The 24,231-nt window shown below is 37.5% G+C and overlaps 1 protein-coding gene and 1 long non-coding RNA gene across 6 annotated transcripts in view; one reads left to right on the top strand and one right to left on the bottom strand.

Moving 5' to 3' along the window:
• Positions 1-24,231, top strand: part of STK3 (serine/threonine kinase 3) — a 151,520-nt gene that overhangs the window by 117,809 nt on the left and 9,480 nt on the right. Inside the window, exon 12 of one of the 5 annotated variants that reach the window (XM_046925711.1) lies at positions 17,769-17,862. The exons of the other annotated variants lie outside the window; for them this stretch is intronic. Coding sequence (XP_046781667.1) covers positions 17,769-17,843 — 75 coding nt within the window. The 3' untranslated portion in view covers positions 17,844-17,862. Of the gene's footprint in view, positions 1-17,768; positions 17,863-24,231 lie in introns of those variants that run through there. 5 annotated transcript variants of the gene reach the window in all.
• Positions 1,125-4,899, bottom strand: LOC121109659. The gene is made up of 2 exons (XR_005857593.1): positions 4,827-4,899; positions 1,125-1,416 (listed from the first exon to the last, which is right to left on the bottom strand). It is a non-coding gene; the product is annotated as an uncharacterized LOC121109659 (long non-coding RNA).

Below are 24,231 nucleotides of genomic sequence, written 5' to 3'. Positions count from 1 at the left end.
CATAGTGATGTGTAAAGTATAGGACCTTATGGAGGTTCGGAAAACGTGCCTTGGAGGAATGTTTCAGAGGCATGAAGTTAGATCACATCATTTGCTATGTTTTGGTTGCGATTAGGCATGGCTGTGGTGTTAAAAGTGCCAGTGTTGGTTAATCCTTAAAGTAATGGTAAAGTTTTTGTAAAAGTCAATGTTTGATGTGCAAACGTTGCAAAAGAACACTAGATCAGTTTCTTCTGTACATTTAGGTAACACGCTGAACTATTTGTTACAGTAAGTACCTTTGCTTTAAGAGAAATGTGCAACTTCAAGTATCAAATTATATGCTGATAAGAATGTGAGAATCTTCTGTAGATACCCTTTGTGTGTCAAATGGTGGATCATCAAAGTGATGGTGAGAATTGGTTAGAACTGATGCTAACAACTTTTGTGGGAAGTTGAAGAGAGAGATTATATTGAAATAGATGTTTTGTTTACTCACTTAAAGAGCTAATTTTTGAGATAATTAAAAATTTACTACCAGCCTGATGAGCATAACAATTAATACCTCTGTATACATCTGCTTTAATTGGAGTGTTGCCATCAAATGAACTTTCTGGTTTGACTTCTAATGGTTTTCATGAATGATTCAATTAGTTTCACCTTCAAATAATGTGCTCCATAGACATGTTCATATATGGTTGTGTGAATTTTGAGCACTTGCTTTGGAAACTTCCACGGCCCTGCCCTGTTGCACGCCCACAAGGAGAGGGCTGAGCTGAATAACACTAGTCTCCTATTCCTAAGCTATTCCTAGTTTTTTAACTGCTCTTGGAAATGTATTTCATTTGGTCTTCCTATTGAGTGTTTGAATTTACTTCTTTCTGGTCTTTTTGAGAGCCATACTGTTATTTTATTTCATACACTGATTTTATTTAACATTTTTGCTCCAACATTTTGGGCCTACAATTGCTTAATCCCCTTGACTTTTAGCAGCGTTTCCTGTGTATGAACTATATCGTGTTTGGAATACAAAGGTCATTTTTGGCAGTGTTTTTGGCGAGGAAAAAACAACGTACCTGTGAAATATCTATTTATAAAGAAATTAAGTCTGGAGTCTTAAGAAGTATCAAGAATTGCTTCAGTTATATCATTCTAGCAAGTTTTATTTGTTTAGACTTCTGAATCAGGTTTATTCAATTTCTTGTTGCACATTTCAGATTGGTTTATCTCAGGAGGAAGTTTAGAGGTTCTCTTGAATTATGATTTGATAAAAATGTCTCAGAATAGGTGCTCTTGCAAACCATTTACTTGCTGCTGCTGTCATCTTCTCTGCCTTCTCCAAATACTTAACAGTCTCTAAATGCCCAGAGGATTGTTTGTGAGCTCATGCTGCAGCCAGCACAGCTTCCACATCATGCCATTCAGGTTTGTCTGCAACTGAAGAAACGGCAGTTAGTTATTCTTTCTTCTTTGGCGTACCATATAAAGTTCTTAAAGGCACCAATTCTATGTAGATTTCAGAACTTTGCCTGGAACGAGGTGTGATATCATTAATTAAATTTCCCCTTTATTCCATTTTGAGCAAAGTCTTGCCATGTGAAATGGAACGTGTGAAGCTCTGTCTTAGCTTTTAAGTAATAGAAGATCTCTTCGCTTCCCAGCGCTGAGTATTTGTGGCAAGGTTTTGGTAGCAGGAGGAAGAGGCAGGGTGCTTCCCTGTGCCAGACACAGCCGGCCCCACAGTGACCCCCTGCAGGACAGAGTTGAACCCCATTGTGTGGTCCATACCACAGATCTTTCTCTTCCTGATACAGCACTTCCATCATGCCAGAGCTCAGCAACTAGCACCACTACAGATGCTTGCTTTGTGGGAAGAGTGCCAGGTCTGGTTCCCCCTCAGTAATCTAAAGCACAAATACCATCTGTCCTCCAGTTCAGATCACTTCAGTGGTTTTCTGTATAACTGCTCACACTTACCAGAGACAGACAATCAGTCTAGTAATTTCTAGTAAAATCAGAATTTGTAATTTCCTTTTACAGAACTGTCTTGAGATTGCTCCTTACCACATGTATAGAATTCTGCTTCCAAGTTCCTCCTTACTAAAGTCAACAGCTTTCTCTAAGACTTCAGATAAGGTCTTGCCTGCTTTTCAAGACCTTCCAGGTGGCCTGAACACATTTCTTGGCTTTTTTCTGGAGTAAATAGCGTGCCTTAGAATCACTATCAGAGCTTACTTAGAGTGATCTTGATGTTTTACAGCATCTTGTTGATTGCAAGTGGCCACACTGGTGAGTGTTTACAACTGGTAAAGTTTGTCAGGCAGGCCCATGTTTTGTACAGATATAGATCAACACGCAGTTACAGTTGAAGAAATGGATTTCCTCCCACTGCCCCATCCCACCCTGTGCTCCCCAGTGGCCATGGAGTATTAGGAACAATCCAAGCCTCTATATGTTAAGAATGGCAAGAACATATCAGGTTGATGATTTATATGAGCACACAAGGAAGCATGATATCTTCTTGCTCTACAGAAAAGGTGATATTTGGAATTGGTCAATTTAAAATCAATTTCTGACTATCTGTTTCTTGACGTCCCTAATAATATTGGGTAATGGAGGCTGAAGAACTGAGTGAGTAGTCTTCAGGATGATGTTCAAGACATTTCTCCGGGTCCTGGATTATGTTTCGATGGACACGTCCAACTTTTTTCTTATCTTCTGTGTTTTGAAGGGGAGGTCTCACTCACTTTAACTTGGAATCAGTTTTTGAAAACAAGAATAGGTGTTGCTCTTTTTAGGCACTTGTTAGGGGTGCAGCTATCTCTTGGAAGTGTTTTCATGACATTCTTCAATGAAATTTCGCAGGAGCTTAATAGGAGCTTTCTGTCTGATTTAATGAAACAGGTTTTATGTTGTCTTTACATACCCTTGTGGATCTGTGGACTTACAGGTACATGTTCACTTCTTCATTATTCTAACACTTTTAATGGAAAGGCTTTTCTGGTGATTATCATCTTGGAAAAATATGTCTCAAGTCGTACTGGGTTTCTTTATGTTGGAAAGACCTGTACAAGATTGCCCTTCAAGTGATTCGTGCAGAGTTTGAGTCAAGCCAGGAAATCAACCTGTCTACATTCTTACCCAATACAGGCATCTAGAACTGAAACAGCAGATTTGTTTATTTATTTATTTATTTAGGACAAGAAAGTTTAGAGTTAAACTGTGCTTATTTCCTTTTCTCCTTGAAGAATCCTACATCTAAATGCATAGTTTTTTGTTACCTAACAACTGCTCATTTAAGTTTTAGGATTGTTAACTTCACACATTTCAAAAAAAAAAACAAAAATAATGAAACCACCATCATGCTACAAGTCTTTTGGTAACATTAGAAAACGTGTAATTCTTGTTCATTTTCACTGCCAGGTTTATGTTTTTGATTTCCTATCTGGGCACTTAGAAGAACTGGGATTTTTTTATTTTTTTGGAGTACGAAGGCATCCTGGGAGAGAGATGAAAGCAAAAACTTTAGCAGCAACCAAAATTAGAAGGAAGCTTGGACTGTGGTTGTTCTCCATGACAGCACAATCTAATTATAACTGTTTTAGAGTAGCAGGGCTTTTGGAGGTAAATAGCTGGTGTAATATATTGAATTATATTTTCATATGTTAATATGACTGTAGAAGATATTCACATTCTTTTATTTCAGCAGTTACTGTTGTTTCAGTTAAGGCTGAAACTCTTTGGATATCCATATAGTATTGAAAATTTTTAAAATATACAACAAAGAAAAGAAAGCAGAAGGTGTCTCTTGAAATTAGATGAAAGGGTTTTTTTTTGAGCTGCTGCCTCGATTCTGTTGTCATAGGCATGAAATCCCAGCCATCTGATAACACAAGAACAAGGCAATTAATGCTAGTTAGCACTGTAAATTTTATTCAGCTTGTATTGCAGTTGTTGGTATGAAGTATTTTTAGCCCCCAGTTACTTACTTTCTGAAATGAATGTTTTCTTGTATTTTTAAAATGGTTTGTTTCTTATGATTCAGAATTCAAAGTACTGACTTGTATAAAGTTCAACTAGTAAAGGAAATCACCAATCTGAGTCAATAGCTATTTTACATCTTCTAAGACTGATGATAGAATCTGCAACCTTTGTTTTAGATGCTTTTTCTATTTTTTTTCCTAAATTGCAGCAAATTACCAACACATTCACTTTGTTCTGTCTTCTGCTTTTCCATTTGCTGTAACTGCTGAGTACTATGCTGTGATAGCAGTTAATGAATGGATGGCTAGATCAAATAATTTGTAATAAATTAGTCTCAGATAGGACATATCACAAGTTAAATAGGAACTTTTTGTATGAAGTGTGAAGCTGTGTAACTTAATTCTGCAACTTAATTCTGATTTAGTTACGTTTTGTAACCAGTAATTTGTATTTATCAACTACTTACACTTTCTTACTTCTGCAAGATATTTGTCTGTTTGCCTCTCTGAGAGTTTGTACTGACCCTATTTGACCCTCTCATTCCTCTTCTGTGCCAATAACAGATTTTACCTCTGATTCAGTATGGTATTATCCTACCTGTGTTGTTTAAACTGTGGTTTCCGATTTGTTCTTACACCACCATTTATTTAATCTCTGTGGTAGTTTAACCCAGCAGGTGGCCGAGCACCACATACTCCCACATCCCAGTGGGACAGGAGAGAGGATTGGGATTAAAAAGCAAAGTAGAACTTGTAGGTTGAGATGAAACTATTTACTAAGATAGAGAAATGGAAAAGGATTGTAGTTATGACTGTACGTATATATGAATGAATATAACAAGTGATGCACAAGCCGTTGCTCACCACCCCCGACTGATGCCCAGCTTGCCCCTTGAGCAGCAGAAGAGAGCCAGATGAAGTCCCACCCCCTTCAAAACTCCTTTCATATGATGTCGTATGGCATGGAATACCCCTTTGTCCAATTTAGGTCAGCTGTCCTCATTCTGTTCCCTCCCAGCTCCTTGAGCCCTTCGTTGAGAATGACCTTGGCTCTGTACAACATTGCTTGGCAGCAGCTATAAACATTGGTGTATTATCAGCATTGTTCTTCTCCTAGAACCAAAACACAGCATCCTGCCAGACACTCTGAAGGAAACAATTCTGACCCAGCTGAAACTGAGACAGTCTCAGAAATCTACCTTCTGCACTTTTTCTGCAGTGTGCCTGGTAGTTTGGCAGATGAAATAAACAAACAAACAAAAAAAAATTAAAGCAATTATGTGAGAGAATCTGGGCCTCAGTAATAATTTGCTTCTACCGCTTATGTGTCAGTAGGCAGAGTTATCTAGAAAACACCTTGTATCCGAGGAGAAGTGGCTTCTGCTATTAGTTTGTGGGTACACAGAGTTTCTCTGAAGATAGATTGTACCTGCATATGCTTCTGCTTGAGAATCACTCTTTTCTGGTCTTTCGTTTTTGAGGATTTAAATAATCTGGATAACACTGATTCTCTTAAGTTTTTGCCAGAGAATTCTACACATTATTTTTCCCTGTCAAATCAAAAGCAGGTAGGCCTAAAATATTGTAAATATGTGGTTTTCTTGTAAAGGGCATAAGAGTAACTTTTGTAGACTGTCATGAATTTGTCTTGTCTTTTCTAAATTTTGCATTCAAATAAGCTTGAGTTTCACTTTTCCTTTATGTTTAAATGAATGCCTAACTTGAAGAGATCATCAAGCTCCAAAACCATGCAAAGTCCCCTGGTAATATCTGTTGCAGCTCAAGATCATTGGAACAACAATTTATTCTTCCAGTAGTTTCTAGACTTCTCATGCTTAAGAAGTGTTGGCATAGTAAGTCAAGTATGAGTTTGTGCAGAGGTCATCTTAAAGTAGATTAGCAGCTAATGATTCCAGCACTGTCTTATGCAGTGTAGTGCTGAATTATTTTCATTTAGTAAGGTAGTTCTTCTTCCAAACTACTATTAATAAAAAATGAGAGATTAAAATGACATACTAAATAATCTTTTCTGTATCTCTCCTGAGGTAGATTGTCCATCAATGTGCTACTGATTCCAGAGTGTTTCAAGAAGTCTAAATTGAAGGTGCTTCCATCATTTTCCCTGAGGGAGATGGTCTCAGTTTTATTAACCATACTACTAAGTGATTTTTATTTTTTTTTAATTTTCAGTTTTTAATTTTATCATGTGATGCCTGAGTATTGCTCTTCAAACAATATTCAGCAGTTCTTATTTCTGCAACAAGAAATAACTTTCTCTGTGTGAATATTTAGTCATCCTTTACGTTTCTATTAGGGAGAATACTGCACAAATGAAACAATACATAGTGTATAAATAGCCACCCCAGAAACTATTATGAAGATTTGGAGTTCACTTCTACTTTGAAGGGCCCTGGAGCACAGCCAAGCTGTCAGTAGCTGCCAAGAATACCATCAGTTCCCCATGTGTCAATTCTGTACTTGCATCTTGAGCCATCCACAGGTGGGAATAGCTTGTTCTTCAGGATTAGGGACATCTGTCAGTGGGCCACTGGTTTGAAGTTGTGACAGTCTGTCTTTGTAGCAGCATAGGAGGAAGTACAGTAACTACCTCACAGCCCCTTGGCAACAGCAAGACCGTGAAAGCTCATCAATCTGTGTGCCTTCTCAAAGGAGCAGCTCACTCTGCCTGGATACCAAACTGATTCTAGTCAGGCTCAGAGAAAAGAGTTTTGAGCTCAAAGTCGTACTTTCTGGGCACTACGACAAAGCACTGTCAAATTAAAAATAAATGAATAGATTAAATACTCTGTTTCATGTGTGAATTGTTGTCAGATACGATGTAAATAAATTATTGGCTTCATGGAAGGAAGAGGCTAGTAACTGGTAGACAGCAAGGAATTTATCCTCAGGGATGCTGCCAGGGTTATTAAAATAGTTGTGTAGTGTACAAAGTGGAGATGCAGCCATTATCTTCAGTATTTCATTCATGTAATCCAGTTTGTAGGAGTGAATGGACTACACGGTGATGTCTTATGGCTTCTATTAAGGGCTTGAAAGAATGCAGTATCTTTTACTGTACAGTATATTAAGGAAAGTTTATTAAGTTCATTACTGGAAAAACAAATGCTACAGTAAGGAAACAGCCTTGAGACTTTTTGGATTGTGTCATAGAATTGTAGAATCATAGAATGGCCTGGGTTGAAAAGGACTACAATGATCATCAAGTTTCAACCCCCCTGCTACGTGCAGGGTCGCCAACCACCAGACCAGGCTGCCTAGAGCCACATCCAGCCTGGCTTTGAATGCCTCCAGGGATGAGGTATCTTGACTCAGAAATGAAAAAAAGGTTGTGGGATGATTCTTAGGATTATGTTCTGATTTTTACCATAGATTTGCCTTCTTGCAGTATTTTGACAAGTTTATTGTGTTGTCATTCCAGCTCTAGGAGTGATTAACGGTGTGCTTTGAACAATTCAAAGACTAAATACTGTCAAAGATTAAATACTGTTAGTTGATTTGGATCAGCTTTAATTGGACACAAAGGTTATATTAGTTTGCCTTTGTTGTGATTGTGGATAGGTGTTATTTTTTATTTTGTGTATCTATTTATTTATAATTTTTCTTTCCAAATTAACATAGCTGTGCCAGATCTTATGGGAATGAAAGACTGAACTTCGGACAGATGATTTTCATGGTGTATAAATAGCACAGCTTGTGTAAAACAGACGATTGTAAGCTTCAAATATTGTGGCTTGTAGGGAAACTTGCCTTTATTGAACAATATACTCCATAATACATTCAGTTAGAAGTTCTCAGCATGCAAAATGACAGAAAAGAATCTTAATAAATTAAACAGAAATGCCTTGAGGTTGTCACCCTTTTGAAAATTTGTTGTGCTGTCTAAGTGGGTCACATCAGGGTGTTGGCTGAGCTAAAGATAATTGGGAGTGATAGTTAAGCAGGGATGGAAGGAAGGGAAGGTTCTTCTCCTGAGGAGAAAGGTGCTAGATCCAGCCACTTGTGTGCTTCAGTGGGTGCAGTATCTGAGTATCTGTGTGCTTGGCCTAGCCTGTGTTACAGGAACATCATTTTTAGGTATGGCTAAATCAGTGTAATTGCACTGGCAGGGACCATTTGGTTGACAGACGGTGGAAGGGATTCAGATCTAAGAATTTGTTCATGGGCTTTTGTTACCTTTTATAAAACAAAAATGAATACGTTCTGTTATCTTCAGCACACAAAAAGTGTTTCCAAGATGAGTTCACAGCAGAGCTACCGTAAGATGCAGGAGTTTTAGCATCAGGTCTTATGTAAGGTGTGAATATTGCTCATTGCCATGATCTTATTTTCACTTTCAAAGGATCTCCTGCTTTGTGATAAGGTTATCTTAGACTGTGTCCCACTCTGGGCAGTTTGGAACGTGCTGCGTAATGCAGTCTTGGTTTAGATGCTGTTGCAGTTCAGGTAAATAAAAAGTGATGTATTTCATTATTTAATCAACATCTATTGGATAAATGATGTATGTTATAAAACCTTTTCCTACTGTTTTCTCTTTGTATTAAATTCCATCTATTGGATGTTAAAAGCTTGGGGTTCTTTCCCTCTTCGTACAATAACTATTCTCTCTGTTTTGCCGGCCTATTAAAGTGACAGATGCTTGTTAACATTCATGATAACCTTGAATAGATCTGCTTATTTGTTTAATATACTTTCATTTGAATTTGTATAACTGAAAAATGGATTAAAAATCTTTTTCTTTTTTTCAACAAGCATCTACCCATTCAAGTCTACTGCTTGTTCAAAGTACTTTCTTTGTCACTTATATTCAGAATGTAGAATGTTGTGTGTTGAGTGGTGATGGTAGTCTGTTGTCATGCTGAAACAACGTCAGCGTTTAACAGCCAGTTTCTGTACCCCTAGTGCAGTGAAGTATTCTTTTTTAGAAGTAGGCAATGCTCAATGATACAGAGCATAGGAGTATTCTGAGATGACGTGTAAAGTCAGCTATTTATGAATGTCATGGTTTTGTAACTTTGCTATTGGTATTCCACATGATAACATCATGGGCAAAAGAGAAGAACTACGTATCCCAGAGGACCTCACGGTCAGAGAAGGAAGATACATCATGGAAGATACGTCATCTGGTTGTGCGTGGTCTTTTTCACTTTCGCTTGCTGCCAGGGAGAGGAGTGGGTGTGCTTCCAAGCCGTGCGCCTTCATCAAGTAGGGCTTTCGGTTTCGGAAACTCTCTCACTCTCTCTCTCTCTATTGCTCTTTTGCTCTCTCTCATTTCATTTGATTTATTATCCTTACTTCCAATTAGATTGTATTATATCGTGTCATCTTGCATTCCAACATCGTAGTTAGTAAAATAAGTTCTCCTTCTTAGATCGTTGCCGCTGCTCCGTTTTTTTTTTTTCTCAGGAAGTCAGGGGGGCCTGCGAGCCTACTGCCTCCCGTCACGGGCACAGATCTATCTAGATAACTCCGTGACAATGAATTTGCCATAATTAGGTAGATCTTTGATGAATGTGCTTATGTTTTAATTCATCCTTTTCCTAATACTGTTATTAATATTACTTACCTCAAATGCACGGTACATTCACTGCTCTGGCTCATTGATGTGGGAAGGATTAGGATTGAAGTGATGACCAAAGTCACAGGTATAAGGAAATCACTAGGATTCTTTTGAGGAGAATGTGTACTGAAGTTGTTCTTGTTCTAAAGTGAATTTGTAATGTCAAAAAAAGCCATAACATAAAGTGATATGTGGTCTGGTTATGTTACAGAAATTCTATGCTTTATTTAATTTTGTGTAGGAATTACATTCTGTTTACTTTAAATCCCAGATGCTTTATTAAATATGCTGTGCCTAATTTCTTAGCATTACTTGGTCACAAATAGGAGTAAAAAACATGCATCAAATATGTAAAGACCATTCACTGAATCATTCTTATAAAAACAAGTTGTCACTAAAACTCAACACAACTGAAGAAGGAATTTAAGCACATACTCAATTTCAGGCATGTAAGTAACCACATTACAGCAGTAGGATAACTAATGTGCTTAAAATAAACGTGCCTTTTAAAATAGTTTCTTGTGTCAAAACCCTTTGCCTCTTCTGCATTGTATTTTCGTTGCTACAGCTTCATGTTCCCTTTGTTCGTGGTTGCAATACTCATGCAAAGTCACTAGTTCCTGAAAAATGTTGCTTCAGCTCCATCAGGCTGCTGGTTGTCAAATGTAGATTTAGTACACTCTAACACATTAAAAATATCAGTAGTGTGAACTTGGTGTTTACCTATGGAACTGTTTATTGCCCTATTGAAATCTAAGAGGGATTTGCATTAATAATGAAGAAAGCCATAAAGAGTATGTACAGATGTTTCCTAATGCAGTAGGTCTGTTGCTCTAAAAGCATATGATCACATTTGGAAAATTGCTATTGCATGTCTTGGCAGTTTGTTAAAAACTGAAAACTTGAAGTTAACTGGTATTTTGATAGACTAAGTTCAAGGTCACCTTTTGTTAAATGATGTTTTGTTTTCTGTAATTAGACCATGCCAGGTGTATTAAGTATATAATTAAAAACACAAGGTTTGGCTAATTCAGAGTAAATGAGAATGAAATACAAGGTCATTATTCGTCTCTAGTGAGACTCCAGATGAACGGCGCACATGGAAGTATTTATAAAACATTTTGCATGGTTAAAAATTGCTTTAGGTTGCTGTCCATGGCTTTTAAATTAAACTACTCACAGATTTTTACAAAAGTACCTGCAGCACAGTAATGTGTTCCCATGGCTAGTGCTGAATTTGGATGGAAATAAAATATATACGACACATAATTTTGTGGCATAGATGAAAAAAAAAGAAGAGGAAAGTACAAAAGAAGAAAAGGTATTAGGAGAAGAGTCTATGAGACACTGCAAAATGTTAGAAAGGTGCACTTCCACTGATAGCCACAGTACCAAGCAAGGAACTCAAAGTGGTAGAAATAATACTTGAGAGGACATGGACTACTTTTGTGTTCATGGGTTGAATTCCTTGCTCTGTAGATGCTCTGTATAGTACAGTGGTGGAAACTTGCCATTTACCATGCAGTAACCAAGTGCTAATGGGGACAGAATTGATTTATCAGTGATGATCCTCATTGCTTATGTACTTCTGACCCAGCCAAACTTCTCCTGTGCTTCTCACTATTGTGCCACGTTTATTTTTGGAAAAGTTAAGTCAAAGACACAGATAGTAATGTATGTTTCTTGGATTTCATATCTGCATGTGACGTCCCTTGTATTTGTCTTTGTAAATAAAAGTAGACCTAAGCTACAGAGGTACATAAATTTTAAGCTAGTATTTACTAAAGTAGCAAGGAATTTTTCTGGAAAATTCCACTGGAGATGCTGGTGGTAGTTTCAGAAAATGAAATCCATTCTCTGAAATCAGTCACTTGGAGGTACTATGAATTGGCCTCACCAAATTCAGATAAAACAAGGAAGGCCTATACGTAGCTTTCACGAATCTCTGTATTTTGAATATCCTGTGTGGTTGAAATGATAAAAACTAGATGATTTAGAGTTGCATGTTTTCATTAGAACTCTAATGTACTTGGAAACTCTTTTCAGTGAAAGGCCCTTACTCTCCACAGTTTGTATCGACGTCTTTTCTCTGCTTAAAAGCAACCAGCAATTGGAGACAGATTCCTCAGAGGGACCACCAGGAGTATGGCAGTTGTTCGCTTCCTGCAGAAATGCAGTCAACTGGGACTAGTTGCTGAATCTTATGCTTAGGCAGTAATTTCTGAGAGAGAAATTCCAGAAAGCTCAACCAAAATAATTGGGATATTACTTTTGTCATTCGTCATTCTGTACAGATAGCACCAGAAATGTAACGAGCCCAGATATTGTCAAGAGTGTGGGTCAGCATGAGAGAACAACTTGAAATCTTTAATTTTGTTATCTGTTTTAGAACTCAGGTCTGTTAAATTCCCAGGTGAGGAGCAAGGACTGCCATAGTATTCCTGGGCTGTTTCAGTTGCAGTTATGGAAATGTAATGATGTATGGGATTATTTTCAGGTCAGATTAATGCCTATGTTTATAAATACATACTTCTTCTTGCCTTCCCCTTGTTTACTGCCATATAACTAATTCTCTTTTTCTGATGCCCACATTTTTTTGTTCATCTTATTTTCTACTGTAAAATAGTCATTATTTTTGCAGATTTTCCCAACAATTTTGGGTTTGCAAAAGTATTCTTTTCTTGAAACCTACATCCAAACTGTTGTTGTGGTTTCTCATTACATGATAAACCTGCTTTTGATTTGCAAAACAAAGCAGCTTACATTGGCAAAGTCCCATTTCAAAAGGAAGTGCAAAGATCATTAGCTGTACCTTGGTTGTGTGGCACTGGAGCAGGCTGCAGCATATGCTACAGCTATTGTAATTGATTGTCAGCTACATCAGCTGTCAGCACTCCTCTATGGCCACAGGGGTTGTATAGCACTGAACACTGGCACATTCCATCTGTGTGTCCATTCTGAAGAGTGTATATGTATGTATCAGGGGAGGTTTAGGTTAGATATTAGGAGGAAGTTTTACACACAGAGGGTGGTGACGCCCTGGAACAGGTTGCCCAAGGAGGTTGTGGATGCCCCATCCCTGGAGGCATTCAAGGCCAGGCTGGATGTGGCTCTGGACAGCCTGGACTGGTGGTTGGTGACCCTACACATAGCAGGGGGGTTGAAACTCAATGATCATTATGGTCCTTTTCAACCCAGGCCATTCTATGATTCTATGTAAAAACATGCTCAAACATCCTTTTCTATACTGGGATCCAACAAGGCACTGGAGTAAAGAGAATCTGTGTATGCACCTACATATAGAATCTGTAACAGCGTAGCTCCTGTATTCCCTGTGAGAATATGCACTCCCCTTTATAAAAGTGTTAGTGCTGGAGTCATATAAACATAGAATCACAGGGGTTGGAAGGGACCTCGAGAGATCATTGAGGTTCCCCTGCTAAAGCAGACATCCGTGTCTATTACCAGACCATGATTTATGGGATATGTAGGAAGTTTTTCAGCTAAAAATTAAAATGAGTGCGTGATGTATGATACTACTGTCTCAGGAGGCTGGTGATCCTGCCAGCTGTCTTTGCAAGACTGACTACATTAAAAACATACTTTCTTTTTCTTTTTTTTTAGAGGAAGAAAGAAAGAAAACGTAAGTAATTATCAATTTGGAATGCAGTGTCCCTGAGAATATACAAAAACATAGCATAAATCTTATTTTAAGTAAGATCTGGTTTTCCTCTTGTTACCAACAATACAAGTTTCTCTAACTGAACGAAGGTGAAAGATCAAAATAAGACACATTCCATTCCTGAAGTTAAATGAAAGCATGTTTGTACTTGATATGATGGGAAATAGCTTGAAAAATATTTTATTCTTTCAAAGGAAAGAAACAGAAGGAAGGAAGTCATTTTAAAGCTGTGAAGGACTTTGTATGCAGGTGGTTATCAGTTGAGTAAGTGTCAGGTATTTAAGCGAAAGCTGGCTGGCTTGTCCATATGTTTTAATATTTTTATTTTTATTTTTTAGCTGACTGTGCCAGGAAGCTGCTTTGGTTGGCTTGTACTCATCTAAATAAATGGTACTTGGTGCCAAGCAGTCTAGGGTCACAACTAACCTTGGGTGAAATTGAACTGGAATTGCTGTTTTTGATACATCCATAGACATGGGATATACATTTTTATGTATGAGTAATGTCTTGCATATTTTTTCAGCAGATTATTCATTCTTGCTGCATTCTCTAAGGGAGTGCTTGCTCCGATGGTTGTACAATAGAAGAAAACTATGTTGATTTTATGGAAAACAATACAGAGTAAAAATGCTGCTTCATGTTACTTCTGTGAATGCACATTTACTTGTGAAATAGGCAAGAGAGCTTTGCTGTAAATACAGCAGGACTTGTAATCAATTTCGGGAGATCTACAGGACACACCTCAGGAGGTTGGTGAATCATCTGTTAACTTGCAGATCACATTTAATGATGATAACATGGTGTTAATTTTATGTAAATTCTCATGAAATATGTTCTGTTGCTTCTCTTGTTTTGTTCATAATTTCTTAGTGATGATACCTTGAGGTGTAAAGTCAGTTTTATAGATGCTACAAGTGGGAAGTCTCATGCTGACACTGATGTGTTAAGAAGTTCATATCTAGATGAACAATCGTAGGAATACTTAACGGACAGCTTCCTGTCTTTGCTTGCGAAGAATTCCTTTCTTCTTGTGCAGAAATGTTAAGTGACTTCATGTCTGAGTGTAGAAGGGCTTTCAGCTTTTATCTGTGCATGGCTTATGTTAAGAAATGTTATTTTCTTTCTGAGTGTATGTATGTAAAGGTCAAACTGAAACATGCTCGGTTAGGGCTCTGTCATTGACGGTAACCATCTCAGACTTGGTATACTTTTGAAATTTTCAAAGCAGTCACCTGAAATTATTTGAATCCTTTAAACTGGCGTGTGTGTCATGATGATGTGATGCAGAAAATCTAAATACAATTTGATTGAGCTTCAGACTTGCTCCATTAAAAGCCATCTATGTTATGGCTCAGGTGTTGCTGGTGCTCATCTCATGGTCCTGGCCCACATGCTGCTCTGGGTGGCCGTGAGTAGACTCCTCATCTTCATTGCTGGTGTGGCTTTGCCAATTTAGGCCGTGAATGGCCCTAGCATGGCATTTTAATAACACCTTTTGACCTCTGTGTGACGTGCTTCATAGTGTGAAGTAACTGTACAAAGTGTTTTAGTCGTTACTTGTAAAAAGTGAAATTACTTCAGAATTAAGATACACCGTTGGGAAAGTTTTAGTAGGCTATGCAGTAGCTTATTTTGTTGTACCTGCAGATTTTTATTCTGTTTTTTTTCTCCTGTATTCAGTAGGTCCACAAATGCCTTTTAATTAATAGGACAGAGAATTGCTAAACATTCACTTTCTGGTGAAATGTTCCCTAATTAGACTGTGATTGTAATGTAAGCTTTTCTTCAAATTAGTTGCATTGTTTTAAATGCAACTTGTTCAAGCCAAATAAATTGCATGAGGTGAAATAGCAGTATTCTCTCTGAAATATTTTAATTAAAAGTTTTGTTGTAGTGTTAAGATTGACAAAACCATCACAAACTTAAAAGCAGTATATGAACAGCGGAGTCCACAATTCTTGTGATAGCTCTGATGAAAATGCAAAAACAAAGTGGTGCCTTTGCAGAGCAGTGAGAAGACATGATGCCAAGTCCCTAAGCGCTTTTCTGAGAGCTTTTGAATGCTTCCAAATTAGTGATGGGCTGCTTGAGCAGTTAAATCAGAGTAAAACAGGACTTAGCGATAACACTGCAGCAACACAAAGGACGGACTGTCAGTGGACTGCCAATGACACCATAAGCTTTTTCTATAGACCATATTTCTGCCACTTCACAGGTGCAAAATCTTTTTAGAAATACATGTGACAAGTTAGAATATGTTTTAAAATATACTGTTGGATGGCAACTGCAGAGTAACTGCAGTGCTTGAGTGGATCCCCATTTAAATCCACTGCTAAGGCATAATTTACATTTCTTTTTGTAATGTGAGAAGATTAAAATTATGTAGAGGATAAAACAAGCCTTTATTCCCTTCTCATTTTTTGTGATAGTTAAGGTTTATATTATCAAGATACACAAAAACTTATGAAATTATTGCAGTAGTTTTGTAAGACGGTATTTTAAAATACTGTTTCCAAAAGCATGCATTGTACAATCCACTGTTGATGTGTAATAATCATACCACAGCATTTACTGTTTGCATCTAGCACTTAAAAATGTATTTCTGAAGTAGACAAGTAGTTTACCTTCTAAGTAGTAGGTACAAAAGCTTTGCCTGCTTGCGTTAGATTTTCACCTACAGCTTGATTGGTTCTGAGATCCCCTGCCATTTTTGCTGTAGGTAGGGCACTCTTCTTACTCCACTGTCAAGTACGTTGTCAAATACATGAATCCTAAAATGTGGTGAGAATACACCATCTCAGTGTTTCTTCTGAAGGGGTGTGAATGCCAGAAAGAGAAAAAAGCTTCAGTTCTGATTTCCACACCCCTCCTGCAGGGCCCCCCCAGCTGCATTTGAATTACTTGCAGACTGAATTTGAGGAAACTACCAATCCAGTTTCCAGAAGTTTGGGGGAAAAAAAAATTATACGATTAATTCTTTAGTAGTTGTAATGTATAAAATCAATTTGATTCACTTTGTCATGAAAGCATGACCGTCCTTCATAGGTATTTGTGGTTGCCCCTCAAACCTATACTTACCCAAAATGCAATACTCAGTTTTACTATGTGTGTTCTGTTAACATTTAATCATGTTGGTGATTCTAATTTTTAATTATCCTGCTCAGAGAAAAGTCTTTTGCAATCTGGCTTTGTATTATTTCTGGTCTGTTTGTCTATTTCCTGACAAAATGAGACTTAGATGATTGTGCCATTTGTCTTGATAACTTTGGAACCTTTTTGTCCAAATTCAGCAAATGTGGAGATCTTGAAGTTGATTTGCTGCACGTTTCTTACATAAAATAATTAGTGTCCGAGAAGAGGTTTGCAGTCTTATGTCTGTGCTGAGATGTGGGCTGTGGTCTGAGTTCTCTCTGGCCTGCCAGTGGGTTGACCTTCATTGCTGCAGCTTGGAAGCTTGGGTGGATGTGGGGCACTGTACCCTCAGTCACGTGGGAGATCATAGAATCATAGAATCACAAAGGTTGGAAAAGACCCACAGGATCATCCAGTCCAACCATTCACCCATCACCAATGGTTCTCACTAAACCACATCCCTCAACACATCCAGATGTTCCTTGAACACCTCCGGGGTCGGTGACTCCACCACCTCTCTGAGCAGCCCATTCCAGTGCCTGACCACCCTTTCAGAGAAGTAGTATTTCCTAACGTCCAGCCTGAGATGCATTAGAGGGTGAGAGGGATCTGGCAAAAAAGGGCCCTGTCTAGTTCTATGACTTGACCCGTGCTGATCAGAGCAGTCCAATTCCCAGCAAGGTGAGCTTGTTGGGCTTGCACAGCAAACATTGGCCTCCCCTTCCTGCATCCTCTCTCCCCTCCCTTCCCACTCACCCACAGCTGTGAGTTGGTGAATCCCATGTAAGGAGGCAGGCAGCAGCCTGAGGGTTTCACACAGTAGGAATGACCCTTTGGGCTTCCTCCTGTCATTAGGTTAGATTAAGTGTAAAATGAAGCTGCTTCCTTACTCTTATTTTTTTTTCTGTTTGGTCCCCAGTTCTACTACTGTTTTAATATCGGCAAATCAAGACAGTCCTTTCTGTTAAGATTCCTATCTATGGTTCAGTTACATCTCACCTGAACTAACTTTTTATGGAAGAATTCCCTTCTTTATGTAATGGCTTCCATGTGTCTGCTGAATCAAGTCTAAATTTATCATCTTTGGTTTGAGTTGCATTTTAATACCATCTGCTTTTTTGTCCTTCTTTGAAACAAGAGAGATGTGAAGAGTAAGTGTTTTTGTCTTGATTATGCTCTTAATACAAGTCAGTGGATAACATCCAAAGAGAAGATTTACTAGACAGAAGTTCAATTTTGGCTTTGTAGATTCATTAAAGAAAGAGCTGTAAATGTATTATTTCTTCTACTAGACCTAAAACTTTGATTTTTTTAATGGCCCTTGTGTTGATGCTAGCTTTGGTATAGAGATATCTATTTAACTTTTCTTTTTGCTTTCAGAGAAATTAATACATTAAAGGTGTTCTGCTTGTAGGTAAGAATATCATATTATCCAGCCTGTATGACTTCCATGCCAAACAAAATTCAGGCTCCGGGATGTTTTCTCTGAAAGGTCATTGGAAAGGTGAGGAGCAGAGATGAAATGATATCATTTCATGTTTACATTCATTATACAGTGCAGTAGTGGGTTGACCTACAGGAAAATAGATCTCCACATTTGAATTCTTTCATAACTTCCTAAATCAATTGTTAGTTCCTTCTGCTGGAGGGAATTTTAGAAAACTATGTAGAACTGGCAGCAGTGTAGCTATTGCTGTGGGCTGGTTTTGAGGGCTTCTAACTATTTATATAGCGTGACACTGCAGCAGTACTATTATAAGCAATTGGTTTAAAATATATATTCAAAATGAGTTTGTATCATTAACTCTGCTGGATGTTTTCTCAACATTTCTCATTTAATGCATTTTAGTTTTCGCAGAGGTTTCATGTAATCTGCATGTAATCCCTGTTAGAGAACGTTGTTAGTATTCCATATAACTGCCTTTTTTATTCCCCCACCTTAACTGCCCTTTTCTGTTTCTCCAGCTTCTTATAATTCTATCTCTGAACTTGTTTGTGTGTAACATTTTCCTTCAGGTCAGTGCTGACACAACTTGTTCTATTCTTATCTGTTTCTATGGTGTTTCATCCTTTATTGCTTGGTATTTTCTTATACAGTTTTCTGTGGTTGTTATAGCAACAATAAATAGCAAATATGTCAGTTTTCAAGTGACACTGCTACTTTTAAAATGTTGCATGATATTAAATTGATAAGCAGCTTGATAACAACCAGGTTAATAGGTGTTCAGTTCATAACTAGGTTTCCCTGCACGATACAAACCATCATATGCTATAAAGACAAGCTCCCAGGATGGTTGATGTTTGGAGATATTAATGTCAAAAACAACAGAAGATTTTGTTTAAAGCAAGAGAAGATACTCATGCAGGAGAGAGGAAAGTGGTTTGAGATGGAAGTGGTTGAGGACTGCAAAGAGACAATATCTGTATAAATAAGTATTTAAAATTTGAAAATGCTGTAATCAAATTATGTATTTAGAAAAAAAAATGAACTGATGAACCAGATTCTCAGGTTTTTGTATACATTATGCTACGTTGCTACCTTATAATCTCTTTTGATCTATTTGAGATTTTAAAATATTTAGAAGTCATTTCTTGCATTCATTTTGCCTTCCAGCGGGGCCTTTGGTGAATTTGGCGTTCACCTGTAATAAACCAGGTTTTTTTTTTTTGTAAATATAATCTGGTTTTGATTTTCTCCTTACAGCGTTGTGAATTATCATAAGGTATATGGTATGTGTAATTTCAACTGTAATTTCTGTATTCATACGCTTTTCTGAGAGCGGGACTTCTTTCAGTAGTGCATCCCGATACATGCAGTAACTGTTTCAAGAAGCAATCCTTGTGTGTTGCTAAATTCTTGTGTAACTCAGAAGGTCTGGGACAGATATGCAGTCTGTTTGACACTAACCCTGTGTTTCCTTACGTTTGTGCTCATGCATATGCATTAGATCCTGTTGGTGAAGAGGGCTTTTTCACAATCTCTTGTTCCAACAGACTCCAAACAGTGACACTTAATGGATGATCAAACCCATTCATTTGTACCTTGTCTCTGTTCAGTTTTATGTCTTTGAATGCACTGTGCCATTCAGACAGAGCAAGAAGTGTGCTGTAAGCAGAAAACTGGGTGATGAATTTTAAATAAATTGCAAAAGCATTTAATAGCATCAACACCGATAATTTGGTCTTTACTTTGGAAAACACTACTCTGAAAATGGTCTTAACTGAATTGTTTTTACAAGACACTGTAAATTGAAATTAAATTTTATTTGGCTTTTAATTATTTCTGAATGTGCAGTTGTGAAACATAATTTCAATTAAAGATGAGCTGTGTAACAACTGACTGAACCGAGCACAGATTTTTTCTGAGTACTGACACCTTGCATTGGAGGAATGCATTTGCCCAGCTTGCATTTTCATTATGCTTTTTATGTGGCCTGGGAATGAGGTTTGGTGCAAGTTCGAGCTTGATAGGAGCTCCTCATTGTTTCCTGCTCTTACGGTTGGAAATAATGTAGATAGTGCCCTTGATTTTACTTCTGTTTCCAGATTATGAATGCTACATCAATTATAAAACCCAGATCAAACTCCCAACACAGTTTTTCAGGATAAGGATTTAGATTTGAAGTTACAGCCACCTCAAAATCAGATGCAGTACGTGCAGCTTTTTTGTTGTCGATACATCATGCAATGAATATAATTTTATGATTATTGTATTTTTCTTTACTGCTGTTGTACAGTGATTTTTTCTTTTTCTTGACTATTTTAAGTCTAGAAAAGTGAAACATAATCAGAATGTAAACAATCAGTAAGATGACATGAAAAACCAGCTGGGGGTAGAGACACCAGAAGGATTCTTACCAAAACCGGACTCACATCATATACATAGAGGGTTGACAGAGCTCAGACCATTCCCTATCTGTGGGCTCTGTAGCTGATGTAATTCACTCTAGAAATGTGAACGTGGAGTAGTGAACGCTAGAACTGCAACTGGTATTAATTGACAGTGTTGTCACAAAAGCTTCCATGGTACCTGCCTGCACTGAGTTTAGCTCTCTCTAATGTCTTTCCTTCATCGTAATAAACTACAACTATATCTGCAAATTATAATTAAAAAAAACCCTCAATAAACAAACTGATGTTCAAAGTGTGTAGATTGAATGCTTTAGACCTTTCTAGGAGATAACACAGTGCAGGTAAGAAAGCTCGTTTTTGGCTTAATCACACGCATGTTTGAGTCATAGGCAAAATATTTGATAATAAAATATTTATCTGGCAAATTATTTTGGCAGTTCTGGACTCAGTAAGTGAATATGCCACTGAGTCATTGAATCTTGTTTAATAAATAAATGGGGTTTCTGCATGGAGTCAGCATCATGCTTTTCACAAGGTGTATTATTTCTGTAGAATAGAGTCTCTTCTAGAGATTAGAATTAGAATCAGTGTTGAGATTGCCTGCTTTTCTTATTCATTAAGGTGGTAGTGGCTTTTTTATTATTTACTGTTGCTGCTAGTTGGACTTCAGTATGTTGGCCATTTAATTCATGTGTTTTGATTATTATCTTGTTCTATATTCTTGTACTTCCAGGATATTTCTTAGTATATTACTTGTATATACTTTGTAAATTACTTGTATATACTACTTTAAAAGCTGAAAGCTAAGTAGTATTATTTGATAGGTTATCACTTTCTGTATTCATTAACTTATTTTAGATCTCATTTAGTCCAGATTAGAAGGGAAACAGTAGCTGTACTGCATTTAGAGCTTTGCAATGTGTATTTCCTCAGGTTGACTAAAGATCATGTGGTAATCAGTGGTTCTTTAAGTAAATTTTAATTAAATAATTAAATGCAGAGCTGGAGCATTTCATCAAAAGAAGAACTGAGCATGTTGGTGAAGCTGCTGAAACTTCAGCGTCTGGCTGATTTCTGGATAAGACTTCAGTGAAACAGTGATGTTGTTAGGGAGAATTAAAGTATCCCTTAAGTTCTAAAGAGATATTCCACAAATCTTCTCAGTTCTTACAGATGGTAAGAAAGTTTCGGAGCTGTTTTGATCATTTTCCCTAACATGGGAGCTGTTATTACATGGCAGGGGGCTGGGCAGGGGGCTCCCCACTCACCTCAGGTCCCTGTGCGGCAGCCATGGTGGTGCTCCCTCAGCTAGGCCTGGCTGTCCTCTTCTCCCTTGGCCCCATCCCCAGGCCTGAACCTGTGTGACTTTTGTGCAGCAGTGGTCTCATTTCTCCCTGCTGTGACTAACAGCTCAGTTACATTTCTCTGCTTAGCCCCAGCTTTGTCCAGTTGCTGCATTCAGCGTGTGCCCTTTCTGGTTTTTGGACTGTAGATTTTTTCCTGTCCATTTCATACCCAAAGTAGTGGAAAGCTATACGCTGTAGGACGTGCCTGCTAGAATGCTTTCTGCTTGAAATGAAAACCAACAAACAGTACGTCTATCATTCTTCCACTTATTGAAGATGATATGTTATTTTCCTAGCTCCATTCTGAATAGGCTATTTTAAACTAAACTGATTTTTCTTCCTTGTAAAGAATATAAGTCGAGGTTCCTCAGAAAACAAAATGAGAATTTGTGTGTGCGTTTTGGGCTGGGGAGATGCTGTCCCCCACAGACTTTTTCCTGTCCGGAACATTTAGTTTTGCTGTTTCTGTTTTTGCTGTAGTTTGAGCTATGAACATTCTGTATTTCTGAGATGTTTCAGATTCACATGTATTGTCTTTCATTGGGACACTGAGCTTAAGGTTTAAAAATTCTCCTAGCTCTTCAGGTTAAACTCTTTTCTGTGTCTGCAGTTAACTTCTGCACGGATATATCTTGTGTGCCATACAGAGATCCTGATTACTCGAGGAACTTCAGTTTTTCTTTTAAATATAATATTGAATGGAACTATTGCTGTACGTTACTCACTATGTATTGCATTTGTTGCTTTAGCGCTGTTTTCTTTTTATCTTCAAAACTTCTATTTCATATTATTTATGCTTTTAATTTTACTTCCAAATATATATTTGCATTTGCCAAATATTTTAGCAAAAATGGTACATCTTTCTTTTTCTTTTTTTAATTTTACCTTTATTATGTTTGGACGCCTTACCTGGATTAACTTATGTAAAAAAAAGATCCCAAATCATTTGTATGTCAGTGGTTAATACAGCTTGTACTTGCACGTACTTTAAAAAGATGCAAAAATCTTGTTTTCTGACCATTTTATAAGTGATCCTCTCATGGAGGAATCAAATGGCAAGGAGACAGTGCCTTACCTAGAAAAAAACATATGGAGTGATCTTTGCGTTTATATAGGTGAAGAATAACTGCAGTTTGCTGAAATGGGATATGTAGTTCTTACAACCTTAAGCATGCCGATTACGAGAGAACTAATTATGAAGGACAAACTACTTGCCCTGGAGACCTGCACATTCATACGAATAAAATGCTTTTAGTTACAACATAACGAGTACGCTAAAAACTCCAGTTGAGTAATTCATTTTTGTTTCAAAGCTGTGCATCTACGTGGATTATGTTTGAAAAACTTTTTTTTTCATGGTTTTGGGTTTTTGTTTTTGGGGTTTTTTTTTCCATCTATAAGCAGTGAGAGCAGAGGGGGGATCCTGTGTACTTGTAGATCTGGTGTAGCAGCTGCTCTGCTCTGCCCTCCTCGCTGCGTGGATGTATTTGCATCCCGGTTTAATGGCACAGTGGATACCCAGATGGAGGGCTCTTCCTAAGCTTTAAATTACCTATTCTGTTGGGAGCCCCACTAAACATTCATTGTATTTTTCATGGCTAACTGTAGCTTTACATGCCTGATTAAGAAAATCAGTGTAGTTAAAGAACACCAAAGTCTTCTCTGGCATTTTAAATGGTGAGTATTTGCCCGTGATACTCTTACAAGTCATTGTGAACAATGTCGGTGATGGATGGTGCAATTCTGAAGAGAGGACAATAGCAAATTACAGTGTCGTGCTTCAGTACATTCCATTGTATGTGTATAATGTTACAGTACGATCTCTAAGTGACAGAAGAAAAAAGAAACAGAATAATAGGAGTTTTTTTTTTCCTTTTGTACACTTGTAAAGTTAAATCTTTATTATCTATCAGATACTGAGAAAGTGATCTCACAGTTACTTATCAATGGACATTTTCGAGCTACCAGTTTTCTGGGGTACATGGCTTGCAGTTTATTTACCTCTGTTCAGTTGCTTTTTATGTTTTACCCCTTTTAGTGAAAATTATTATAATCCAACCGCATGAACATCATATTCTTTAGTAGTACAAGCAGTGTAAATTATATTTGAGCTGCTTACTGTATGATAAGCATAAACGCATGCTACTTAACTGGTTTTGTCAGGAACTGTGGAAAATTGCAGTACGCAAGAGTTGTAATATCATTGATTTTTACAGGACTTTTCATGATGATTTGTGCTTTTCCTTAGGTTTCAACTCCTCTAGTCAGTATAACTCATAAAAGCTTTAAGCTCCTCGATTGTTGTTGTTTTTTTCCCTGAACATTTTAGTCTTTGCAATTGCTAAGCAGAAATGTTTAAATTCTAGCTGCCTCCTCATGGCTCAGAAATAAAAAGGGAGGTAGAAAGACACCTCTCTCCTCCAAAAAAAGTTGTTTTAGGAATCTAATTTTTTGTGGTAGTTTAATAAAGACGAAGGACCTGGCTCATGATTTTTGAATTTTAGGATTGGCAGTGCTAATGTGCTAAGAGGAAAAAGCCCTGGGTAGTATGCAAATCATAGTATGCTTTAATGCCATAGAAAACTCCTTTTTTTTTTCTTTTTTTTTTTCTCTTGGTGGTTTTCTGTTCATATGTAATACTGTCTGAAGCTGAGAAAAGTCTTCAAAAGCTGACAAATG

This window comes from Gallus gallus, chromosome 2 (genome assembly GCF_016699485.2).
Source record: "Gallus gallus isolate bGalGal1 chromosome 2, bGalGal1.mat.broiler.GRCg7b, whole genome shotgun sequence".
Taxonomy (NCBI): Eukaryota; Metazoa; Chordata; class Aves; order Galliformes; family Phasianidae; genus Gallus; species Gallus gallus.
This window is presented reverse-complemented; position numbering and strand designations above follow the sequence as displayed.